Source organism: Pezoporus flaviventris, unplaced genomic scaffold (genome assembly GCF_033815535.1).
Source record: "Pezoporus flaviventris isolate CSIRO_AGI_PZ_B2104156 unplaced genomic scaffold, CSIRO_AGI_Pfla_v1 ptg000086l, whole genome shotgun sequence".
Classification (NCBI taxonomy): Eukaryota; Metazoa; Chordata; class Aves; order Psittaciformes; family Psittacidae; genus Pezoporus; species Pezoporus flaviventris.
Window position 1 is genome coordinate 1,504,382 of NW_026892634.1, and position 25,201 is coordinate 1,529,582.

Below are 25,201 nucleotides of genomic sequence, written 5' to 3' on the forward strand. Positions count from 1 at the left end.
GGAAAAAAAAAACCTCATACCACTCATTTAAGATGACAATGGATTTAGAAGAATAACTTGGACATCCATTCCTGAAGATATTTTGGTGTTCTGCAAAGGGGTAAGGAATGTTTATGTAACACAAAAAGTCTTCCTTATGAAAGAGATACACAGATGTAGTTCATAAAATCCAGTGAACAGTTATCAACCTTTAAAAGAAAGGCTCGTATTACTTTATAGGCATCTGTGGACTGTGAATTTTATTGCCTGTCTGCCTCCCTACAGCTTTATCCTGATTTAGACATTTATGGAACAAAATTTACGGAATATCTATAGAACAAAAAAGTTGTATTTCTGAATTACTTCCATATGACAGTACCTTCATAAAGAGGGTGAGTTTTCACTAAGCTTCTTTAGAATAAAACAGTTAATGAATTAAAACATTTCTAGAAGGAAGTAAATACTAAGGTTACAAATCTCTGCCCTATCTCCACAACCTGCAACTATAAAAAAAGGCAGTATTTTAATAGCCAAGATGTATACAGGTGCTTTCCCTAACAACATGACTTCAGAAAAGTTTGAGATAACTACTGAATTCACAGTATCACAGTATGCTAGAGATTGGAAGGGACCTCAAAAGATCATCTAGTCCAATCCCCCTGCCGGAGCAGGAATACCTAGATAAGGTTACACAGGAATGTGTCCAGGCGGGTTTTGAATGTCTCCAGGGAAAGAGACTCCACAACCTCCCTGGGCAGCCTGTTCCAGTGTTCCGTCACCCTCACTGAGAAGAAGTTTCTTCTCAAGTTTAAGTGGAACCTCTTGTGTTCCAGTTTGTACCCATTACCCCTTGTCCTATCATTGTTTGCCACTGAGTAGAGCCTGGCTCCATCCTCGTGACACTCCCCCTTTATATATTTATATACACTAATAAGGTCACCCCTCAGTCTCCTGTTCTCTAAACTATAGAGACCCAGCTCCCTCAGTCTTTCCTCATAAGGAAAGCTCCCTTAATCATCTTAGTTGTCCTGCGCTGGACTCTCTCCAGCAGCTCCCTGTCCTTCTTGAACTGAGGGGCCCAGAACTGGACACAGTACTCCAGATGCGGTCTCACCAGGGCAGAGTAGAGGGGAAGGAGGACCTCTCGCGACCTACTAACCACCCCCCTTCTAATACACCCCAGGATGTCATTGGCCTTCTTGGCCACAAGGGCACAGTGTTGGCTCATGGTCATCCTGTCGTCCACTAGGACCCCCAGGTCCCTCTCCCCTACACTGCTCTCTAACAGGTCGTTTCCCAACCTATACTGGAACCTGGGGTTGTTCCTGCCCAGATGCAGGACTCTACACTTTCCCTTGTTATATTTCATCAAGTTACTCCCTGCCCAACTCTCCAGCCTGTCCAGGTCTCGCTGGATGGCAGCACAGCCTTCTGGCATGTCAGCCACTCCTCCCAGCTTAGTGTCATCAGCAAACTTGCTGATAGTACACTCAATTCCCTCATCTAAATCGTTGATGAATATATTAAATAATACCGGTCCCAGTACTGACCCTTGAGGCACTCCACTAGTTATAGGCCTCCAACTAGACTCCGCCCCATAGACTACAACTCTCTGGCTTCTCTCCTTCAGCCAGTTCACAGTCCACCTCACTACCTGATCATCCAGTCCACACTTCCTCATTTTAGCCGTGAGGATGCTGTGGGAGACTGTGTCAAATGCTTTGCTAAAGTCAAGGTAGACCACATCCACCGCTCTGCCATCATCCATCCACCGTGTTATTTCCTCATAAAAGGCTATGAGATTGGTCAAGCAAGATTTCCCCTTGGTGAAGCCATGCTGACTGCCCCTCATAACCCTCTTATCCTTGATATGCCTTAAGATGGCACCAAGGATAAGGTGTTCCATCACTTTCCCAGGGATGGAGGTGAGGCTGACCGGTCTATAGTTACCCGGGTAACTATTCATTTACTCTAACTGAATCTTACAAGCAAAGCATTTTATTAGAATTACTTCCTCTAGGTAATGTTATTCCATCCAATGAATAGTGTATCAAAACATCCAAACCACAACTGGATACTGTCAGATCCTATTTTAAAAAGGAATGGTCATAATTGCAATAGAAACCTTAAATACAGTTTGCCAAATTGTGCATAATTAACATTTACTCTGGTTTTGCATTGCATCCCTCTACTCAAAAACTTTCTCAGTTGCTGGCTGGCCTTCTCACTGATTTCATATCCCACTGTCTCCTCAGTAGTCAGTTGCTGAGATATTTTTCCTTAAATGTAACACAATTAACTACTCAATAATTCGGTTCTCCTCCTTTTATGCCACATATTGTCCACTGGATTAGAACAATAGTGCAGAAATGCAGTTAAACGGATCACAGAATAGGTCCACCTGAAAAACAGCTTAGAAAACAAAATGCAAGAACATTTTAATAGTTTGTTCTCAGTCTTATCAGCTTCATGACCAGTTTCACCTACATGCAGACAAAGGGCAGTACTGGCAGAACCAAGGAGGAAGACTGCTTACCAGACTGCTGGAAAAAAAAAACAAAACAAAACCAACAACAACAACAAAACCACCACCACCAACAACAAAACAAAACAAACTATCACACTGGACAATTTATGTCTGTTGCTTCACCATTATAAAGCAGAAATTTCACTTTGGCTATATGCCACATGTAATGTACTCTAGTAAAAAATGCTGAATACCACAACAAACTGTAACTGAAATACTGTGCTCTTCCTTCCTGGCTCAGTGCGTTTCAGACTTCACAAGACTATTTTAGAATTTTAAAGTTCCTACTAACTGAATCAGAAACTGCTTCAAGTTTGATGAATTTCTTAAAAATAGTGCAAATACCATTAGGTAGAAAAGTGCAACAGAGAAAAGAAAGTCTCAAAAGCTATGTAAATACCTCTGTTCTATACCTCTCAGAGTATGCCTACCTTTTGGCTTGTTTTAGCTCTAATGTGACACAGTACTATTTAAGCATGCGATCCAGCAGAAAACATACGGTGTGTTTAAACTCAGCTCCATAAGGCTTAAATAGAGACACAGTGGGAGAAAATAATATGCTGTAGAGGGATTATAGGGAAGTCTCTTGACTTTTATTTTTAACTTCATCTTTCACTATCTGAATCTGAATTAAAGGGTATTACTGTGCCATTATCTGAACTACAGCAGAATACAAAAGTAAAAGACACACATACAAAGTCAGCCTTCAAAATGAGTTTCAGCAGATAAATCACTTGATAAATCAATACAGTATTGTGACTGTGAATTAACACACTACATATAGAAACTTCAAGTGTAAAAGTAGTGTGCTATTAACCTCTCCAACATTTAAAGGTATTACTTAATGGTTTGTCATAAATACTTACTGATATATGGAACCATGCCAGGATCCAGTGTTGTGATCATGGTCTCCACTGAATGTTTGGTTTTGTCAAGAACAGACTTCACCATGGGATTCTCAGCTACACCCTAAATTTAAGCAAAAAATTTAAGCAAAACATCTTTTGTTTTGATTTTTTTTTTTCCTTGAGAAACTCAAAATGTTACAGTTAAAAAAAACCCAAAACAAATAAAAAGCAAATATTAAGCTGCTTTGTGTTTTTCTTACTACATTTACACTTCATAACACCTACTGCATCTCACTCCTCAACACAAACACTACAGAATGTGGCTATCACTGCATGAGTTTTCAGTTAAAACATGAAGTTCAAATATCACCTTTACCATCCTTTTCTGCATTAATGCAGGAGCAGTACCACCGGTGATAGTGGGCAATAAACTTGATCTAGTTCTATTCTGGAGCATTTAAAAAAAATGTAGATTCCTAATGCTACTTATAGGTATCATAAGACTAAGTAGCTAGATTTAGACTGTGGTAACTCAAGCTGAACAGTCTCCTTTACTAATGTTCTTAAAGACAATAGGATCTATTTTTGAATGGCTCATTATTAACAAATATTTCTAGAGCAATTCAGCTGGAAGTCCTCAGTTTATAAATAGATTTTTAACATTGCTGGAAAAATGTTCAACATTCTCCAGCCAAGTCATAGGTGGAGCTGCTGACAGACCTAAAAATTCATTAAATATAAACCCAAACACTGCCCTGTGTCTTGCATAGTCTTAATTAATGTCGGCATCTCATCAAAAGCTTATCTGAATTCAGATAAGATCAACGGGTGAAAGAAGAAAAATACCAATGCTGAATCACTGGAAGATAAAGCACTGGAAACCATTTCACAGAAATCTTTTGGCAAACTTCTTCAGTAAACAGGCTGTTTTCAGTCCAATATTAAAACTGCACATGCTTGTATCTGTTTCATTAAATGACAAACATGACACAGGACAGCACTGTGCACATACATACATCTTTCCACTTGCATAATACACTACACAGTATTCCAGAGAACTGCAGAATCAGAGTAGTTTTAATTATTTCAGAATAAGTTTTGCTCAGCAAGCTTCTTTCCCATAAACAATACAATGGTTTGGGTTGGAAGGGACCTTACCTATTGCCGTGGTTTAAACCGAACCAGACAGCTCGTTCACTCACTCCCCCGCCTTCTTTCCCTCCCCCTACTCCCAGAGGGACAGAGAGAAGAATCGAAAAGAATGCAACTCCCACGGGCTGAGATAAGAACAGTTTAGTAACTAAGGTATAACACAAATCACTACTGCTACCACCAGTGATAATAATGATAAAGGAAATAACAAGGGAAGAGAATACAACATCTCACCACCAGCCAACCGATAACTCGCCCCCCCCAGCCCAAGTTCTGACCGATACCTCCTCCAAACCTGCCATCCTAGCCCTTCCGTGTAACTCTCAGTTACATCCTGGGCATGACGTGCTGTGGTATGGAATACCTCTTTGGTTAGTTTGAGTCAAGTGTCCTGTCTCTGCTTCCTCCCAGCTTCCCCTCCTCCCTGGCAGAGCATGAGGCTCACAAAGTCCTTGGCCAAACCAAAACGTCATTGTTATCAGCTCTGTTCCCAGGCCGAAAGTCAAAACACAGCACTGCACCAGCTACCAAGAAGGAGAAAAATGCTACTGCTGAACCCAGGACACCTATCACCTAGTTCCATCCCCTCTGCCATGGCCAGGGACACCTTCCACTAGAACAGGATGCTCAAAGCCACATCCAACCTTTGAATGTTTTCTTTGTAGCAAGCTTAAAAACAACCCCAACCAACCAACCGAAAACAAAAAATCCCACACTTCTACAGACACTGTGACATCGTTTGGCTACTAATAATGATGATTATCTTATCCTATGTCTCACACTGAAACAGTTTACCACTGGGTTTAGGCACTCTTCTAAATGCTGTGCAGAACACTAAGCCTCACTGCAGAATTTGGTAAAGAAAACAGAACACTTACTCACTCATACACAATTAAGCTTTTTCAAACCAGAGCCCACTATAGCCACTGTTTATCATGAATACAAGACTTTTCTGAATGGCAGCATTCACTCAGTAATACATAAACTCTTGTGACTACTCATGTACCCACAGAATGCCATCAAGAACAAGGAAGTTTAAATTCCTCCTTCAGCTCTCCCACAACATGAAGTTTCTCTGTTGTTTTAACAAAAACAGAGCACTATGAGATCCTCAGAAACATTTAAAGTATGAATTTCCAGTTCTTGTATCATTCCAATAATGCAAAGCCAAGCAGTACTTCTTCAATCAGCAGTCTGCCTGCCTAACTAACACAAGGTCATTATACATCTCGCAAAGATAATCAGATTCCTGAGTAGCAAGAAGCAGTTGCTTCTACCTGTGGAAGATGCCTTTATGTTCATCAGCCTAGCACAAATATTGATAAATAGTCCATAGCTTTATACCAACACAAAACAGGACACCTTTTGGATCCTACTGGTATAAAGGCAACAGTAATATGGTTGAGATTGGCTTTTCAAGTAATTTGCAATGGCAAGCTCTAGTACTTTCAAAATGGCTACAGAATCATGTTACCAAAAAAATGTTCCCTTCTGAAACATTACCATCTATTATGAATATTAAGAGGTGCATAACTGAGAGGAGGATATTATTTAAAGGAAGACAGAAGATGTGTTTTTATGATCATGAAAACACATCTCTCCTTCAAAGGGGCAGCAAGACAACTTTGTTTTCACCATACTGACAGAGGATTATTCTTGCTTTTTAAGACTGTATCACTGTCAAGATGTGTATTCCTGGAGGAACAGAGGGCTCAGTCTGCCATAACACAACTGTTTCTCCCAGCTCTTCATGCTCAAAAGGGCTTGAAAGCCACTCCAAAATTCTGCAACCCCATCGAGATATCAATCTTCTCCATTCTTCCTTCACTTCTAGTATGAGACAGTACAAAAAAACTGTTACTCTTGAAGACGTTTCAGTGTTCATTTGTAGCCCTTACACCTTTTTGCCACAATCTTTGACTCTACTTACATGTCACATTTGTCACAACTCCAAAAACGGTATAGGCTAGTGAAACTCTAATAAGCTGACGTTGCTGCTTATTTCCTCTGTATGATTAGATCATATCACAAGGAGTATCCGTTCTGCACTATATACTCCATGCCTTGCAGCAGAACAGAAAAATCCTACATCTCTTAAACACTTCTCAGGTAAACTCTTCTTTGATTGAAGAACTGAAGAAAATTTATTTTCCTCTCCTTGAAGGGACATTCTTGTTCTGTAACAGGCAAGACTGTATCCCACAGAAATCAAATTCAGCTCGTTAGAGAATAATAAAGAAACATGATATACAAAGAACTCTGGTGAGGTAAAACACACTTTTTCTACATCCAGTCACTGTAAAGTAAAAATTAGCCTTCAGATCTTAAAGGGGTCCTAAAGCTTCCCCAATTTAAGAACAAGTGACAGAACTTGTTAGGTATGCATATCTTCCTGTCACAGCAACATATCAACCTAAAACACCAGCATTTGTACACTCCTCCATCCTTCATACAAAGGAAGAGCAAAAGCATAGTTTCAGCCACCTTGCATATGAGGCCAGAGAGAGATTTATAGCAACATGCATTTAAAATATGTCTCCTAGTCAGTAAAACCAGTAATTCCTCATTAAGTGTACAGACAAACCCCCATACCTTTATAAATCCCCACAGCCCTCCTGTGGCAGTTGATACTCTGGGGTCATCATGCTCCTCAGGAAAAGTGATTGTAGAATCCGTTCCAGGAGCCAAAGCTGATGACAGATTTGCTTGTTGCGTAACAGGATTTGCCAAAGCACCTAGGAACAGGGGAAAATAACTCACAAGTGTTCTCTTATTTTACTGCATTTAATTTATTATACTGTAGGAACACACAATAGCTTAACAAGAAAATAAGCAGGAAGAACAGAACACTTGGCTGATTCACTTCATTTCTTGAAGGCCCCAGAACAATTCTGCTTATTAAAGGTTAGCAGATATAACTACTCTAAAAGACTTCAACAATACCTGCTATTAGAACAGAGACTGCCTGTACATTATGCATAAAATTAAACAGTGATTTTTTTCTTAGTAAGTTAGTCTAACAGTAGTGCTTTTTATTGTATTCAAATTTTCAGAATAATCCCTCATTAGGGATTATTAGAAGAAAAAAGAGGAATGGGTGTTGCTCTCTGAACAGAGATAAGAATGATCTCACACATAATAGAAGAAAGAGAAGTAGGAAATTTTCTAACCCTGAGTGCTGGAAATCAGTAGCAACAGAAAAAGAAGCAAGCAAATGAATAGCTTTACATAATTCAAAGGAAAACAAAAGAAACTCAAAAAAGGATAAAATTTAAGCATGAGCCTTTGCTCCATTACTCAAGTCTATTTTAACAGATTTTCCAGTCTGGCTCTCAACTGATCCTTAGATTAGCTAATTTTGCTCTCTAAGCCAAGTTTAGCTAGAAAATTATGTCAGAAAAATAGAAATGACCATTTTTTGTAGCAGTAACCTACTGGATCAGCTCAAGCATCTCACTAGTCTCAGCCAATGACAGTAAACTATATGCCAAGCTGCACTAATGCAGTGGTCTTCAAACTTTATCTCACACACTTATCAGTAAAAAAATTATGAGCATGCAAATCCCATGCAATTTCTAATTTATTTACACATATCACTGTAGTGTAGCATATTATGTGTATCACAAAACATAAACAATACAAATGTTAAAAGGACGTGATAAAGAGGAATTTTTTTTAATTATTTAACAGTACAAATCAATATAATAATATGTCAGTAACTACTGACATGCTATATAATTATTATTAATAATATTTTATGTGAGTAACGTGATTGAAGAAGCCCCCTTATTTTTTAAACCTTGGTTTAACACCACGATGTGAAACTTTGGTTTGATGTTCAGACAATTCTAACACAGCTTTAATGGCTGCAATTGCTAGAAAAGATACCTCACAAAGGTATAGAGATCTAAATGGCAGAACTGCATCACTGTCTGTGCTTACTAAATCATGCTACTTATTTTCAACTCTCACTAACCAGTCATACAAAAAAATTTTCTTGAAATTCAGCTGGCAAATTCCCATCTTCAGTGATATCAATCAATTTTCTTGCAACTAATCAGAAGCTAGTGCAACTTAGTATTTTTAAAAATGGGTTGAAGCCCCACTGAAACTCTTTGGAATTTTTTTACATAGGTCAGGAAGTCCTCTTTGCAAGTTTATGTAAACAGATGTGACAGCTTTTATATGACACTTGCATTGCTTATGGCAGTAGGACTGCATAATGTTGGAAACATTTCCAAGTACGGATTTTTAAAATGCTCTCTCAAAAGCATGACTTTCCTACAAAAAGTAGTTACTGCATCACTCTTTATTAAAATACTACCTTTACCTTGAAGGGACAAAGTACGAGTGCAATTTTTTTTTAAAACAGATACTAGGCAGCACACTGGTGACAGCTACTTGTCATGACAGGAAACATCAGCAAATCTGGGAGACTTCTCTTTATGTAAAAGAAAATTGTTCATGCCACCTTTAAGTCCAACAACTCTTTTAAACACCTTGCCATATGGCAACCAGCAAACCTTTATGCAATACAAAAAAAAAAAATTCATAGTCTCTCCCCATCTCAAAAAAAAAAATTACTATTTAATTTTCATTAAATTAACTACATTGATGACATCCTGTAGCACTTTGTGCACTTTTGGCTCTTGTTTCTTTGTTGCAACAGCTTGCTGAAGAATGAGGCAACGAATAAATTTAACATATGGCGATACCTCTAACATTATTCCCTAGAATCTATTTTTATCCTAGTCAGAGTAACTGCTCCATCTGTGGTTATAATTACACAGTTTTAATAAAAACTTTGCATTTATTAAAGAAGTCATTTACTGTTGAGGATAAATCTTCTCTGGCACATCCCTCCTTTAGCATTTGATAATAAAATAGTTATTTCTGTATCTTATTACTGTAACAGAATTTAGCAAAAGCAGTAAGCTGAGACATGTTAGAAACATCTGTACTTCCAGGCAACTTTACAGGAAACCTGCCATGCTGTGTCATTTCTTCTAATACTTGTTTCTTCAAATCTTCAGCAACATTTTCTATGCTTCTTCCAACAGTATCTGCCGACGAATACATTTTAGCTTGTCACCATACCGCTTTCCATGTATTATTTCAGAAATTTTAACCATATCAGGAAGAGCAAGTATTTCCCCAATGTAAACAGCTTTTTATCTTCACTATTAAATAAGCAATTTCCAAAGAGGCTGATAAAGACTTATGAGAATGCATACTATTATGACTTGAAACATTTTAAAAAAAGAAAAAAAAATAGGCTTTCATATTCTTAGTTTTTAGATGTCTTGCTAATTATAGTGGCTTCATACTATCCTTACCTATTATCTCAAGACACAATGTACACTTAGAGTAAGGTATATCATTAACAATACCAGATGTAAATATATATTTCAAATAGTCCTCAAAAAATTAATATCTTTTTGCCAACTTTATGTCAGATCCAATTAGACTGTTAGCCATACTACAAGATAAAAACAATGGCCAAGAGTTCGTATTAGGAGTCAGAGAAGTCTCAATGTTTCACTTTCTTCCGGTTTGCCCATGCTTGCATTATAAGTAGTATTTTCAATGCACTGTCTTTTTGCAGGAACCTTTTTTGAGTCACTTGTCCATTTTGTGAGGGTTAATATAGTTAAAACTAGATAACGTAACCCCTAAATTGTCTTGAGCAGGCACACAAACTGCAAGGCATTGCAGCATAATGAAAGTGAGCAAACGAGTGATGGTGACGCTGTCAACCCCTTTGCATTGTGGAACACCCACTCTTCCCTCAGGACATGTGAATGTCCCAACATATGAATCGAGTGAAGACACTCATGTCAAGCTGTATATTAAATATCAGCAAAGCTTCATTTCTTATTTTTCAAATAAGAAGAAATACTAATGAAGGTCTAGTATTTTTTCCCACACCCCTGCGAATTGCTTTGCACACCCCCTGGGTTAAGGGCACTCCACTTTGGAGTCCACTGCACTTAGTGCAACTCATAAGAACAATATCAGGTGTGTCAGAAAATGAACTATTTGGGGTTCAGATTCTTGAAAAATCAGGTAAAGTGTTTTGATTACCACCCACAATATTAAAAACCAAGTGATTATTCATGTTTACTACAATCCCCTAGAATACTGTAAATTTCTTTGGTTTTAAATTCCCTTCTACATTGCCCATTCTAAATGTGCGCTGTACTGGAAGGTATTATTTGCCTTAAAAAAAACACAGGTGCATCCACAAGACTTCATTAAAAAGTTTCAAGAATAAAAAATTATTTAATATATTCTGTCAGATGTATGTCAGGTAACGAGCACACTTCTATGATTAAGAAACAATTTAAATTCTTCCAATTAGTCTGGAGAAGAGCACTGTAACTATGCTGATTGCAGTGGTTTTGGATGAACTGTTGTGCTTCAAAAAGCATGAATAAATGTGACCAAGCTGCTGAGAAAATTTTTGTACCTAATGAGACAGGTGTAGCAGTGGCAGCAGCAGCGGCAGCAGCAGCGGCAGCAGAATCCCTTGCTGTGCTTGTGCTTGGTGGGGGCGTGCCAGGTGGAGTCACTTCTATACCACTCTCTTCCATCATTTTCTTTCAGCTACAAAAAGCTGTGAGAAGGAAAAAAAAAAGACAAACAAAACAGCGTATCTTGAGAAACAAGGGAAAGATTTTAAATTAGAATGTAAAGGCCACAACACATTAATTTACATTCCTGAGCAGAGCAGGTGATTAAAATACCAACTCTAGAAAAAAGAAAAAAAAAATCTCAAGTACATAATTATCCACTATGTCTGATTTCTACTGTATGCTCCCTTTACTTTTAGCACCATAATAATACCTCAAACTCCAAGCCTCTTTCCAAAAACCTTATCGTGCACGCCCACTTACTGTTTCCAAATATACACTGGCGGTACTTAGGTGAAAAATATCAAAGAAGTAATTACACTTCACAAAACCCATATCCCATCGCAAAAAACTTAACTATGGGGTAGTATTTTACTGCATTATTGAGTGGTAGTAACTCAAAGAACTGTTATTTTCAGTGCTGATGCATGACAGAATGCAAACTTGGCAAGAGACAAGACAGGGGACAGAGATCCCCCTTCTGACAGTGAAGAACCACAACTAAGCAAGAAGCTGTAGCCTGCTGAGGCTGAAGCACTTCAACAGATACTCCTGAGCATCACACCTGAGGGCAAACACCTTACTGAACACCACAGACAGCAGCATAGCTGGCAATGGCCCAGGCACCTGGACTCTGTGGCCTATGCTCTAACCATAACTTTGTCCACCTTCAAATAGAACTGTTTTGGGGCCAGCTGAATAAGCCTCCAGAAAACCTAAATGAAACCAGACGAAATTCACTTCCAACATAGATTAAATTACACTGAAATTAATTTACACTGAACAAGTTTTCCAGTACAAACACTTGCTGTAAAATGCCACACTGTTCTGGTGACATTATCAGAAGTGAAAGTAATTGAAAACTTTGGCTTTTATTTTGAAGGCTGGATTACGTTGAAATTATCTTCTAACATCTTTTGAGTAAACCCTTAAAATATACTACTTCCAGAAAAGTAAAGCTATATGCTTATTCAAAAACCTTAAGTACGCTTATTTAAAAACTAATGTAAAAGGGTATAGGAGAAGGGAAAACATTGAGACTTCAATGAAGACACAGATTTTTGTTTGTGAAAGAGGCACCTAACAAAACCCCATGCTTCCTCCCAAGCCTGTCAAACTAGACAGCAATGATTTGCACTACTCCAAGGTGACATTTCTTCATGAAAGAACAATCCTGTATGAAGTAATAATGTGTATGAAAAATAGATTCAAACATTTTCCACCATATCCATTACATCAGCAGCTACTGAGGACTGCCAGCTTTATTCCCTTCAACAATTTACAGAGGAAAAGGCTTAGATAACGTGTTCAATAAAAATACCCATATGTATATAAAAATAACTCCACTTAGAAAAACACTGGTTTTCCTCTTTCAACCCCCTCCCAATTGCCTCATTGTTGATTTAAATGTATATACAATTCAAGTTCAATATGGAGGAAAAATTACTGTTGTTGCCAAACTGAAAAATACAGAAAGGATGTCAATTTTGAAAAGCTTAGTCTCAAAACCAAATGCAGGTATCAAAATCACAAATTACATCTCCCTCTGACAAACCAGTATGCTTTGCATAAGCAATTCAAGCTTAAATGTTTCAGCTCAGCCTCAGAAAGCAAGTAAATGTGGTTTATGTGTATCACCCTTTATGAAAACTCTCATCACAGAGGGATTTTAGGTTCGGAGTACCTCTTCAATTCGTTTAAAAGCTTCTCCTCCAATAGGATGAAAAGGTCAGTAATTGCTTGTTGTGGCACTGACTGTCCTTGCAGAACGAGTACATCTCATCATCTCTTCGAAAAGAACTGCATGGTCTTCTGTTAAACTTCACTAAGTGAAAGATTATGTTTTTAATCAAGCTAAATGAGTTTACATTCCCCCTTGGACAAGTATTTCTAAAGTCATTCTTTCAATTATACACTGCAAAGCAAGAAAGAACTTTCCATTGTGCAGCTGAAATAATCACTGATCAAAACCTCCCAGACCCATTTTATTTTATCAAGGCTCTTTCAATCTGCCCCTTTATTTCACCTAATGCCATGATTAGAAACTGCTGAGAGGTACTTACTACTTAAAATAAATACTGTGGCCATGCAGAATGACTGGAAAAGTTCCAGGCTTTTCAAAACACTCTGTACAAAGCTTTTTTGAAGCTTCACAGAGCTATTGGAAGGATGAGGGGCAGAACAGGGGAGGAAGGAACAAGCTACCCAAAATGTAATCTGACATCTGCAAAGTAAGGAAATAGAATAAATGGAAGTAACTCTATAGCTGCTTCACTCTATTAACTTTACAATGTGAAAAATGAAGTAACTATTAAACAAATACAGCAATCTTAAACTTGTACAAATTATGAGTCAGTTGCAGGAATACAGTTACCAAAAAAAAAAAAAAAAACACCACCCAAAAAACCAAACATGGAACCAACTTAAAATTTGAATCTCCTCTCACTTGTAAGCCTCTGGGAAAGCCAGTCAACTGTAAATCCATCCTGGACAGATGGAAGCCGGGGAGGGGAACCCTGCCAGTTGTAAAGCTTATTTCCATTCCCTCGGTCATTGCAGGCTCAGGTACACACCATTAGGCAGTGTGTCTGAGTAAGCTTGATACTCTCAGAGTGATGTCCAGTCACAAGCATACTGCTGTTTCTCTTGTGTCTGGCTTAAATTCATTCTATGACACTAGTACTCTTTCATATATTGACCACTATAATCAACTGGCTTTTTACCACCAGCTGGGGAAAAGATGAACTCTACTTTTCACTGAAATAGTAGACAAATTCCTTTATCCTCTCACACAATGCACAACCACAATAGCCTGCAGTATTTTCCTCCCACTCTCAATTTTTCCTTCACTCTTTACCTGTCTATCCATTCCAATACCAATTAGAGAACCCTGAAGCCAAAATGCCCCCATATTCTTTTCCCTTTACGCCTCACACAACCACCAATCTCACTGTGAAGTCCTGACATTGCAGGGACTAACGTGAAGCCTGCACAAATAACAGCTTTCTATACACTGAGTTCTTAACATAAGCTAGTTGTAGTCTGCACGTGCTGGAAAAAAACACACAAATAACAGTAACAATAATTAAAAAGAAGTTTAAGGAGGAAGATAAGATATGGAAGAAGGAAAATACAAAAAGAAGAGACAGCAAACCGTTCAACAGGTGTAACTGGAAGCTAATAGCTCATTGCGTTGAAAGAATCCAGCACTACATATAATTAAAACTCATCCTACAGGATGTATGGTTTAACACTTGAATCTAAATGGCCTATGAAACCAGTTATATGTGAAAAACAGGGAAGCATTATGGTGGAAGAACAACATGGCAGTGGAACCCAAGCAATCCACAGACTTTTAATAGGATTCCATCCTCAGCAGTTTCCAATGAGAGTTTCTAACTGCTCTGCGGAGAGATGCAGGAAAACGTTCCCCAGTACGATCAACCTACCAATCCCTAATGCCTGACTGCTGGGTGTGGAACTGGTCTGTCTTCTCAGTCATTATAAAAAAAAACAAACAAAACAAAAAACAAAACCACATAAAAAAGAAAGCAATAATACTTCGTAGTCCAAGCCACAACCTCCCAATTTGCAGCAAGCGGCATCTGAAAATTCAGCCTAACTTCTTAAGAAAATGACATTTGTGCCCTCCTGCAAACTAGAACACTTTGTATTACTAAACTGAAGAAACAAAGGCGAAACTCTGAGACTAGCAAACTGAAGGAAGTACAATTAGGTGAAAATAACAGCAGTACTGCCATCTAGTGATTTGTGACCATAAATTAATTTCACCAATTTGATAATCTCACATTTAGCTAGAAGAAAATTCTGGTTTATGCAGATACAGAAAATAAAAATAGAGAAAAGCATAGAAAAAACACATTCCCAACGACAAGTCATTCTCAAAATAACCCACTGAAGATGTAGAAGCATGAATTTTGTTAGGCTTCTATCACTTATTTGGTTAAAAAATTAATCTTTGTAAGTACTAATGGAGACACTACAAGGATGATGTTAAACCTACATAACACAAAGAACAGGCAGCATACATAGTATATCACAATCACAGAACAGTTTGGGTTAGAAGGGACCTTCAAAGGACATCTTCAACTATCTCAGGGCCACATCCAGCCTGATGCTTTGGGATGTTGTCTCTTCTCTGCTCCTTCACCACTGCACTCTGGGAATCTGAACCTAAAAATGCATTATTGGGGTTTTGCTCTTTTTAATTACATTGACCTTTATGTCAGGAACATCTCTATAGCTTTCACTAGGGTTTGTTACTATATGAAACGTCAAGGCTTTTTCTCCTTTTTGACCCTGATTTTGTGACTTGCCAGGCATGCGCTTAATTTAAATCACAGAATCAGTAGGTCTATCCATAGCTGTCTAGTAACTATACTTTACAGACTCCTACCAGCTGAATCTCATCCATTAACCTAATTCCCAAATGCAAGGCCTGTGTATACTGAAAGGAAAACCAGTGTAAGTTCCAACTGAAAATTTTAACACGGCTCATGTTAAAATAGGAATAAAATAATTTGATTTAGAGACTAAAAGGCTGAACTGAAAAATTACTCATGTTTTGACTTAAGTTTAATAGGGAGTAATCACCTTTGCACTAGTCTTTTGCAATTATCTTAACAGCATAACCATATTCAAAAGCATTCTTCAGGTTATTACTCCAAAATATTCACAGTTAACAATATGATTACCTACAAATTGAGATTAGCAAATCTCACATGGATAAAAACATACTCTCTAGAAATCATTCATACTTTAGAATTTATAGTGAAGACATATTTTCAATCACCCTTAACCCCTTCTTGTATTTTTGAAGATGGTTCTGCTAATTAAAACAAAACATACACACACACACAAAAAAAAAAAAAACAAAAAAACAAAACCAAGCAACCCACTCCACAATACTTCAGAATTCTAAGAAGCAGAACTATTCTCAAACCCGAGCCTAAAGTGAAAAAAAACCTGGAAAACTAAATTCAAATGCTGTTAAACTTCTCCTGCAAATAGCTCTGCCTATTATGATTAATTAAGTGTAACAGTACTGGTTACACAAATTGTTAATGGCTAACCACAAGTTGAAGCTGCCTGGAATAAAGCACATTTATTTATTTATTTGAACAAATAAATTGTTTGGAGCCATTCCCAGCGCAACCAGATCTTCAAATAAAATGTTACATCAACTGATAGATTTACAGGCACATATAGGAGATTCAACAGGAGAGATCAAAGGAGAAATAAAGCCCAACAACTCACAGAGATACAAACAAGACAGAAAAAACAGAATGACTAGAAGAAAGCAAGAAAAAACATGACAAAAGTCTTCAGCTATTAAGCTGAAGCTGACACCTACCAAAAAGATAACACTCTAAACAAAACCAGAGTTGAACTGTTAGTACATTAAAGTTTCATCTGAAAAATCCTTCACATTGGTTTATTCCTTTTTAGAAAGGGAGAGCACAAAGACAGGGATAAAATTTTCATCAGATTCCAGTCTCCTAAATGCAGGCAAGTTCCAGAAGACAGTCTCCCTGAAGCCAAAAGAATGGCATAGGGGGATCATCAGTTTAATCACCTGGTGTTAAATGACTTGTTTTAAAGTCCAACGCCTTAAAGAGGGCTATGCAGGCAAGGAAAGAAAAACCAACCAACCAACCGACCAAGCAAAAACTCCCCCCCACAAAAAAAAAAAAAAAAAAAAGCATAAAAACCACACACACAAAAATAAAAAGAACTGCTACCTGTTTTATATTCATAGCATACTGTTGAGCCTTTTTCACCTAAAAAAAAAAATTAAAAAAATTATCAAGCAGAATCTAGTAGATTCTGCCGCAGACCTTACACAGCACCAAGATACCTCAAAACACCAGACATGCCAGAAGTCGTTGGTCTTGAGACTACTGCAGTTATCATTGTCCATAGATATATTTCATAAGAACTAGGAAGTCCCACTGTTTTAAAAGCTTCCTCATAAATCCCTGAAGATTATTTTGTTTCCCACATTCTTAGTGCTACTCTCAACCATCAGAATTTGTTCTAGACCACATGCACCCTTCCAATCAAATACACATTTTCAAATATCACAAAGCTGATCTAGTTCCATGGACTAATGAACCTGATGAAACAGCACTTCTAACAGATGCTAACAGATCCTCAAATGAGAGGATTTCCACTATGATGCTAACTCAAGCTCAGACCACGGGGGTTTACCAGAACCAGCATTTCCACCCATAGCTGCAAGGTTGGAACACAAGAGCCCTGAGGCCAGACATCCAACTTTCTACACAGTGCCTGGAAGAAGCTTGGTCGGTCTGAATGACTCAAAAGAGCAGAACAGTAGACATGGCCTAGCAAGGTACTAGAATCAGCCAACTGTAAATTCGACGGAGTGCTGGCACATGCATTTGCTTGCAATGCCATCAGTCACTGAAGCAGTGAGTCCTGCTGTAAAGTCTCTTACCTGCCCACAATCCCCACCTTATGACAAACCCCAGGGCATGCTCCTGTCAGTAGGTAGGCCAGGAGCCACTACTGCCCTAAAAGGGCAAGATGGCTCTAAACATGCGGAATAAGCTATGGTGCCCAGAGCAAGGTCAGGCTTCTGGCTGCCCTCCCGGTGAGGGGCATACACTGTGCAGCCTAAGCATGCCGCCCAAGAGGGAAACCTGACAGGTTACACGGCTACAGGAGCTCAGCCGGGGGCCTCTACGCGCTCAAACGCACGCACACGCCCGCTAGGGCTGGCAGTAGGGGGCACGGCCCCAGCAATGACAGGCAGCCGGAGCGACGCGGCCTAGGCCGGCAGGTCAGGCGGAGGGACACGGAACGCCCCGGGAACACCTAAGCGCTCCCCCTGCCCCGCATGCCATAGCCTCCCACCTTGTCCCCGGCCCCTTCGCCCTAACCTCCAGAGGCGCCCCAGCCGCTTCGGGACCCAACGACACCCTACTGCCGCAGCCGCCACCCGGGGGCTCGGGGAAGGCACTCTGCCGCCCGCCACGGCCCGGCCTAGCCCAGCCCAGCCCTTCAGCCACTCCCTCCCCGCCGCCGGGGACGACGGGTGCCAGTGCGTACGTTTTGCCCACCACGACACGCGGCCTCACCGAGCTCAAGCGCCGGAACCCGCCAGCCCTCCCGCCGGGTATCTCCCCGCGCCGCGGCCCACACGGCTGCGTTCAGTTTCGCAGGAACACCACAACCGACCCGGCCGGTGATTAATGGAGGCACCGACGGACGTCAACTACAACTCCCAGCAACCCCAGCGCTCGACCCCGCCCCGTGCTGCCACGTCTCCGGAGGAGCTGTCTAGCGGCGTTACGCCCATACCCGCCCGTCCCGTGTCTTGCCGCCGTGCAGCGGTGCGCCCCCTGCCGGCATGTTCCTCTACCCCTGGCGGGGGTTGCGGGCTCGCGCCCAGCGTCCCTCGGCAGCGCGCTGCTCCCGACACCCAACATGGCGGCAGCACGGAGCGGAACGCCTCTTTTGCCACGTCGGCGGGCTGCCGCTGGGAGGGGTCGCAGAGTTGGCGCTCTCTGCCCGCCGCTGGGTAGCAGTACTGGTGCCGGTGCCGTGCGTGGGTTCCTTTTGCCCGCTCTCCCCCCGTTACATTTGCACGCCAGGTTAGAAGAGGGTGGGAGCTGGTAAAGGAAGAGCCAGGTGTGTGGCTGGAAGCCAGCTGGGCTGCTGGTGTTCAGTAAGCCGTCGTTCTGTTGCTGCAGGGCTGTGAGCAGTGGGATGGTTATGGAGCTCCTGCATGGCGGCTGGTGACACATGATGCCGCAGATGGTGTGACAACATGCTCCTCAAAGTCGTCATCAGCCCGCACAGAGGGCATGATAGAAACGATAGTCCTCTTGCAGAGGGGGCACTCAGGCTTACTTTCAGCGCAATGCAGGATGCATGGGTAGAATTGGTGGAGACATGGCAGTACACAGCTCTCCAGGCATGCTGGACAGCAGTTGTCCAGCTCTGCAGCCACGCTCTTCGTGGGCAGCAGTGAGCTGGGGCTGTGGTGAAGGTGGCTCTCATTGCCACTGCAGCAGGAGGCATCACACTAGAAAGGAAGAGACGCCGTGGTCACTGGCTGGCTTGGGGAGGGTGGAAGAAATGCCCAGGTCCCTCTAAAAAGGAAACACCCACAGCTCACCACCCCAGGTGAGGATTCCCCACCCAGCTCACCTCTGCTGCTGCTAGGTCAGCTCTGGGGGTCTACTGGCTGCCTGAACCTGGCCGGGCTGGGGAGAATCCTCTGACAGAGCTGGGGTCAGGCATGGAGAGCTGCACTGAACAGTTGGCATAAGTACTCCATGCCAACCACTAAGGCCTCAGTTGTGTCTTCTCAAACCATGTCAGGTCACTGTGGCCACGGCAGACATCTCCAGGCACATCTGATTCACTCAGCGACATCTGGTGCTTCCCTGGGTAGCTGCAGAACAAAGTCCCACAGGCCCTCCATATACTCCAGCACTGCTTGCCAGCCATCTGGGCTCCACTGCTCACTCCCACAGGGTGTCGCAGGCCTGCTTGTGTCACAGACTACCTTCATCTCCTTCCCATCCAAACCACTCTATGTTTCTAGTATGAGTTCTTAATGTCAGTCTCTCATTGTTAAACTGTGATAGGAAAGAAAAATTTCCCACCTCATCTACCTGTAGCCGGTGTTGTAGATCCATGTTTGGGGGGTCAGAGTAATAAAAAAGAAATTATGTATGTTACCCCTTTTAAGTTGTGTTTGTATTTTGGTTAACTGTTTTTCTAAGGGTTAATCCAAGGCTAATATCCTAACAAAAAGGGAAAATACCTTGCTTTTGGCAACCCAGGTCTCCATCTTAATCAAGGTTAAAATTTTAAGTATTCAAGGGACAGGCTGGAAAGCATCACCCTGTTCACATAACTAATTCCTTCAGGAACAGGCAGTAATCACAGAAGTTCCGTAGTTCAATATCAACCTTGATTTTCTGCATAGCATCTCATAAACTACCTGCTTTCTAAAAAAAGGGAAAATAAAATATATTGCTTGGTGGTCCAGCATGGACAAGGGTAATATTTTCTGTATTTCCCATGCTATTTCCATCCAAAGGAAATGAAAAACAAGGAAAAAAAAATCAAAGTATTTCTTTCATTAGAAACTTTATTACATTAACCTACAGGTGTGTGAAGTGAAATAAATGGTAGTGAAGGGCAGAATGATGAACATCAGTCATCTTTGGAAAATAGATATATTTTCACAACAAAACACTTTTTTTGTTACAGCTAAGAAAAAAAGCCAAGCATACTTTATAGGTTTTTTTAAAAATACATTACAGTTCAATCATATCAAAGTGAAGTCTTGTGGGCTAAAAAACTGCACATAGAAGAGTTAGGTTCAGTGCTCTAGCACTAATAAGAGTGTACCAAATTACATGATTTTCTATACATTAATTAACAAACATGCACCCTTGTGTCTTTAGTAATTTTAACCACTATATATATAATCTTTAATATAAAGCATTTTTGTCAAAATTAGCTCTGTATTCTTTAGTCTGGACTTTAGAGCTTCAGTTTAAGGATTATTATTTGGACACATATCTAATAAAAATTTCAATTGAAGTCACAGTACTTGAAAAATTCAGTATATTTTAAATAACATGTTCCCCACTTTTGATTTTATCCGAACTTCACTTCAGTATAAACTTGACTTTGCAGGTTGTCTCAACAGAAAGTACGAGTACAATGAAATCTTTCTCCTCTAATCTGCATGTACATCTCCAATTAAAATTAATGAGAGATAAGGACAAAATTTTATGTGTAGCAGTGTGTTGTGATTAAAAATCTTTGATAGAGTAAAAAGCTTTGAGGTTTACGATGCTTCTAAATGACCAGAATTAATATGCCTATATTATTTAAAACCTAAAGTTTATACTCACTACTTACTTTAAAACCAGCTATTAACTTTGTGCAGCATTTTGCACTTCATTAAACTGATAACAAGTTGCTAAGGGATAGCTATCTCCATTTTCAATGCTATGTTTCTTGTTGTAATGTGAATATATAGAGGCAAGGCATCTCTTTCCATTACTGTCTGTGGTGAAGCCAATTCTCTGAGTAGATGGTGTTTGCTAAAATTATTGTATCCAGGACAGTATAGCATGTATGCTCAAAGATATTTAAGTTCTCTTGAAGAGCATACTGTGATACAAAGAGGGCTGTGTGTCAGTCATAAGGATTGAGTCGGGGTTGTCTTAAATTGACGGCAGAGTATACACCCTAGCCATATAGGAAACAGCAGGATTGCTAATGTGAGTCCCATAAACTTTTTTCCTTTGGAATGATACACTGACATCATTTAACATGAATACATTACCCCTGCAGGCAGTCTGTTTTCTAAGCGTCTACCAAAGATCATTCACTGAAATAAATTCACAAGCTATTTACTTCACCAATGTGTATTGCAAATCCTGCTCAGATATATGCAGGTATTGCTTAATGCTGACTATGCAGCAGGAGTTTAACCCACAAATAGAAAGGCAGACTTTGGTAATGCGTATATTTAGAACATATAAAATAGGCAAAATTATCAGAAACTCATCTGTTTTCACGAATATTTGGCTGAATATATCACTTGAGGATATGTGATATTCTGGAAATTTCCAAACGATTGTAGTCTATTCAGCTGTTCACTTTTTCACATGAAAAAGGAACTGGTTATATTATGAAGATCATCTGTGGTCTCCAAATTTTACACAGAGGAAGAAAAATAAGTTTGTTTGAGCTCACAGTTGCTAAATACAGCATTTGCTATTCATGGCTTGAGAGAAGAAAGGTTTTATTTTAAAGTCTGTTTCATAAGGTACAAACACAAGTATATACCAGTAGCTCTACATGTTATCTATATGCACACAAACCAAATCAATACTTTTGCCTTACAGAAGGATTAAATTGTAACTGGCTTTTGAAGTCTTGTAGTTAATTTCTGTACTTGCAAAATGCAAAGATAATCAAATTATTTATTCCAAAGATATATAAGAAATGCCCAGGGAATTGCAAAAGAGCCAGTGCTTATGGCTAGAAAGAACTAAGTATGTCACGGTGCACTTCATGCAGGCATATACATTCTCAGGCTTGGACACATCCGCAATGATGTCTTCAGTTGCAGATCTCTCATTTATCACCACTTCAGTGACAACAACTAAAAGCAAACTGTATTTCCATTTCAGCTCTGGGGTTCCTTTTAAAAAAAACAAAAATAATAATCCAATTTTTTTTCCAGTTTTTCTTCCAGTTGATCCTCTGTTGCATTTAGTATTCCAAAGGCAACTGGTTGTGATTTTCTTCAGAATATATCAATGTTCTCACAATAGCGATAAGACTTTGTCTCAGACTGTATTACAGTCCAGATGTAACAATAAAAATTGTGGCACTCTCTGTGCTAAGTTGGGAAGCACATACACAGAATTCTTAACCTATTGACTGCCTTTCCTATCATCATTATCACAGGTCTCATGTGCCAAAATGTGACCCCAAACGCAGAAAGAGGACTAGTGCTTTCCCTTATATGTCATATAATGCAACCACTTGTGTCCTTTCTTCATCAGTTGGGGATATACCAACCCCTAGGACAAGCTATTCACAAAAAGCTACAGAGTACCACCAGGGCAAGGTGAAAAAGCTTGCCAGGGTAACGTTACTGCCTGCTGGACTATGATTAGCAGGTAGCATCACTGACAGCAACAGCAGCTGAAATAATATTGCGACATCATTTTTAGGTTTCTAAAGGTAACTTTTGACAGAAAGAGAATGTCTAACCTGTATCGACCATTATTTTTTTTTAGGCTGACATGTCTGGGCAACAATTTTCCTTCAATACATGGATACCTTGGCAAATTTAATTTCCACTGAACTGTGCACTTAAAAAACAAGACTCTTTTGAAGGGAGAAAAAGGAGCCTTTTGGAAAGATTGTCTCCATCCATACAGTCAACAGAATGCGCTAAACTTCACAGAGGGACTGTTTTTACTTTTTTTCTGCATTCTTGTTATTATCCTCAAAAAAACCACCTTGTTGGTTTGGATTTTTTTTTTTTTTCCTAGTTAATTTGTTAAGTTAAACTACTATGCTAACTACCTCTGACAGAGATCAGTATGACAGGAATTCTTACTTTAGTACTCTCCTCCTGCACAGAGGTGTCTATAACCAGATAAAATAAAGTCCAGTTAGCAAAAATGCAAAAGAAATGGACACACAGTGGAGTACTTTTGCAGTTACAAGACAGATCACTAAAAACACAGACACACAGCGTAAAAATGGAGACACAAGTTAATGAAGAATGGGGAGCACGTTATTAGCAATGCAAAAGACCAGCTTAAGCATGTTTCCCTACATCAACTATAAAAAAGAAAAGGTGCCTTTTGAGCAAATATGCACAGATTGCTTAGTTATTTCTAAGAAAGAAAACAACACTTTACTGTTTTTATTCTATATTACAGTCATTATTACTACCTGTTTATAAAATGTAAACCCTTCCTTGCAGTTAAGATTTACAGCAGTCATCACCTTTGTCCACTCCTTACATAAACAGTCCATGGTGACAAAAATAAACTGATTTAAGTTACATATTTCTGAAGTGATTACTGATATGTTATGGATTATTTGTATACGGCAGAAACAGTGGTCAGAACTGCAGCATATGAACAGTAGCAAAAGATTCATTGAAGACTGGTGCTGCAGTACCAAGAGATATTGAGACATGTAATATGGATGTACACAATGATTTTATCTGCAAAACTATTCAAGCATGGTATGCCTACCACCAGTAATGGACAAAAACGTGTACTGATGGATTTCCCAAACTGCAGAATTGTGCTTACTTATCCCCATCAGATCTTGTCTCTTAGTATTGTCTTGACTAAAGATCAGAATGGAAGGTAAAATTTGGCAAGGCAGTTTTTCTTATGCATAACTAATAACTCAGATCACCTACATGAAGTGGTATTTGGTAAATTGCAGTGTCCTGGGAGTACTTCTCCTCAAACGTGACAAACATGAAGTCTATATTTAAAACTGCTGAAATGGGTTGTTATCAACACTGATCTGCAAACTAATGTTTTTAAGCCAGTATATTTCAGTATAAATGTGTTGCATACCTGTTTCTATAAAATTTACTGCCATGAAAAAAAAAGCGTGAAGAGGATCCCCAGAGTGTGGCATTTGTCCATCTGTCACTTGTATACACAATACAAACCTCATGTTGAGATTCTGTTTAATGTACAGCAATTGTCTGCTGGACAGATTAGGAGCCAAATATAATGGTAGAACTAGAGGAAGGAGCACAACCATGCCACTTTACCCCTTCAGAGTCCCACTGTGCTACACATCAGCTTTTGGGGTCATTCACTGCTGACTCCTTTTGCAGAGGATTTGGGGCTATCTCGAACTGGTAGCAAGTCATAATGACATGGAATATGGCTGTTTTTTGGAAGATCATAAGGATCCTGGCTGAAAGGTCCACTGCTGCTGAATGCTCCCTGGACAACACTCACCGTAGGTTCTGTGATAAAAGAAAGCACATTTAACACCAGAAGCGGCAAAAGAGAAGGCAAACACTGTATTTCATTTCAGTTCACATTAAAATATATCCCCTCCTTTCTGCATCAATATAGAGATTCCTTGTCAGGCTTAGTCCTGAAATACAGGTGTAAAAACAAAGGCTGATGTTTAGGGGTCTTGGCTTTAAAGTAAGTTACACTTGTGGGCTTGCAACAGGGCCCTTCCATGAGTATGTTTACTGACAGAAGCAAGTGGACCAGCATCTGTTTTTTATGTGTGGACAAACGAAAAAGAAAAAAAAAAAAGAGACCTAAAAAAAAGGAAGCAAAACAAAACCAAAACCAAACAAACAAACAAAAAAATCCCAAAACACCCACAACTTTTATTCAAGATTTCATAAAAATCCTTAGAAACACCATTAGGACAACTACCTTTCCACACGAGCCCAAAGTTTTCTGTAACTATACTAAAACAGTAGCTAGATGGAGCCCATATCAATTAACTACTACGTCTGTCGG

At 39.6% G+C, this 25,201-nt stretch overlaps 2 protein-coding genes across 8 annotated transcripts in view; both read right to left on the reverse strand.

Moving 5' to 3' along the window:
• PRRC1 (proline rich coiled-coil 1) overlaps positions 1-18,340 on the reverse strand; it is a 28,759-nt gene extending 10,419 nt beyond the window's left edge. Inside the window, exons 1-4 of one of the 6 annotated variants that reach the window (XM_061475648.1) lie at positions 18,263-18,340; positions 10,976-11,122; positions 7,099-7,241; positions 3,373-3,475 (exon numbers count right to left, since the gene is read on the reverse strand). In XM_061475648.1, coding sequence (XP_061331632.1) covers positions 3,373-3,475; positions 7,099-7,241; positions 10,976-11,102 — 373 coding nt within the window. In that variant the 5' untranslated portion in view covers positions 11,103-11,122; positions 18,263-18,340. Of the gene's footprint in view, positions 1-3,372; positions 3,476-7,098; positions 7,242-10,975; positions 11,123-12,822; positions 12,963-16,734; positions 16,783-17,619; positions 17,645-18,064; positions 18,151-18,244 lie in introns of those variants that run through there. The other 5 variants (XM_061475653.1, XM_061475647.1, XM_061475651.1 and 2 more) reach the window with 5 other exon arrangements.
• A 3,606-nt stretch (positions 18,341-21,946) lies between these two features.
• The window catches only part of MEGF10 (multiple EGF like domains 10), a 99,162-nt gene continuing 95,907 nt past the window's right edge, over positions 21,947-25,201 (reverse strand). For both annotated transcript variants that reach the window (XM_061475664.1, XM_061475665.1), the window contains exon 25: positions 21,947-24,684. In XM_061475664.1, the coding sequence (XP_061331648.1) occupies positions 24,524-24,684 (161 nt within the window). In that variant the 3' untranslated portion in view covers positions 21,947-24,523. The remainder of the gene's footprint in view (positions 24,685-25,201) is intronic.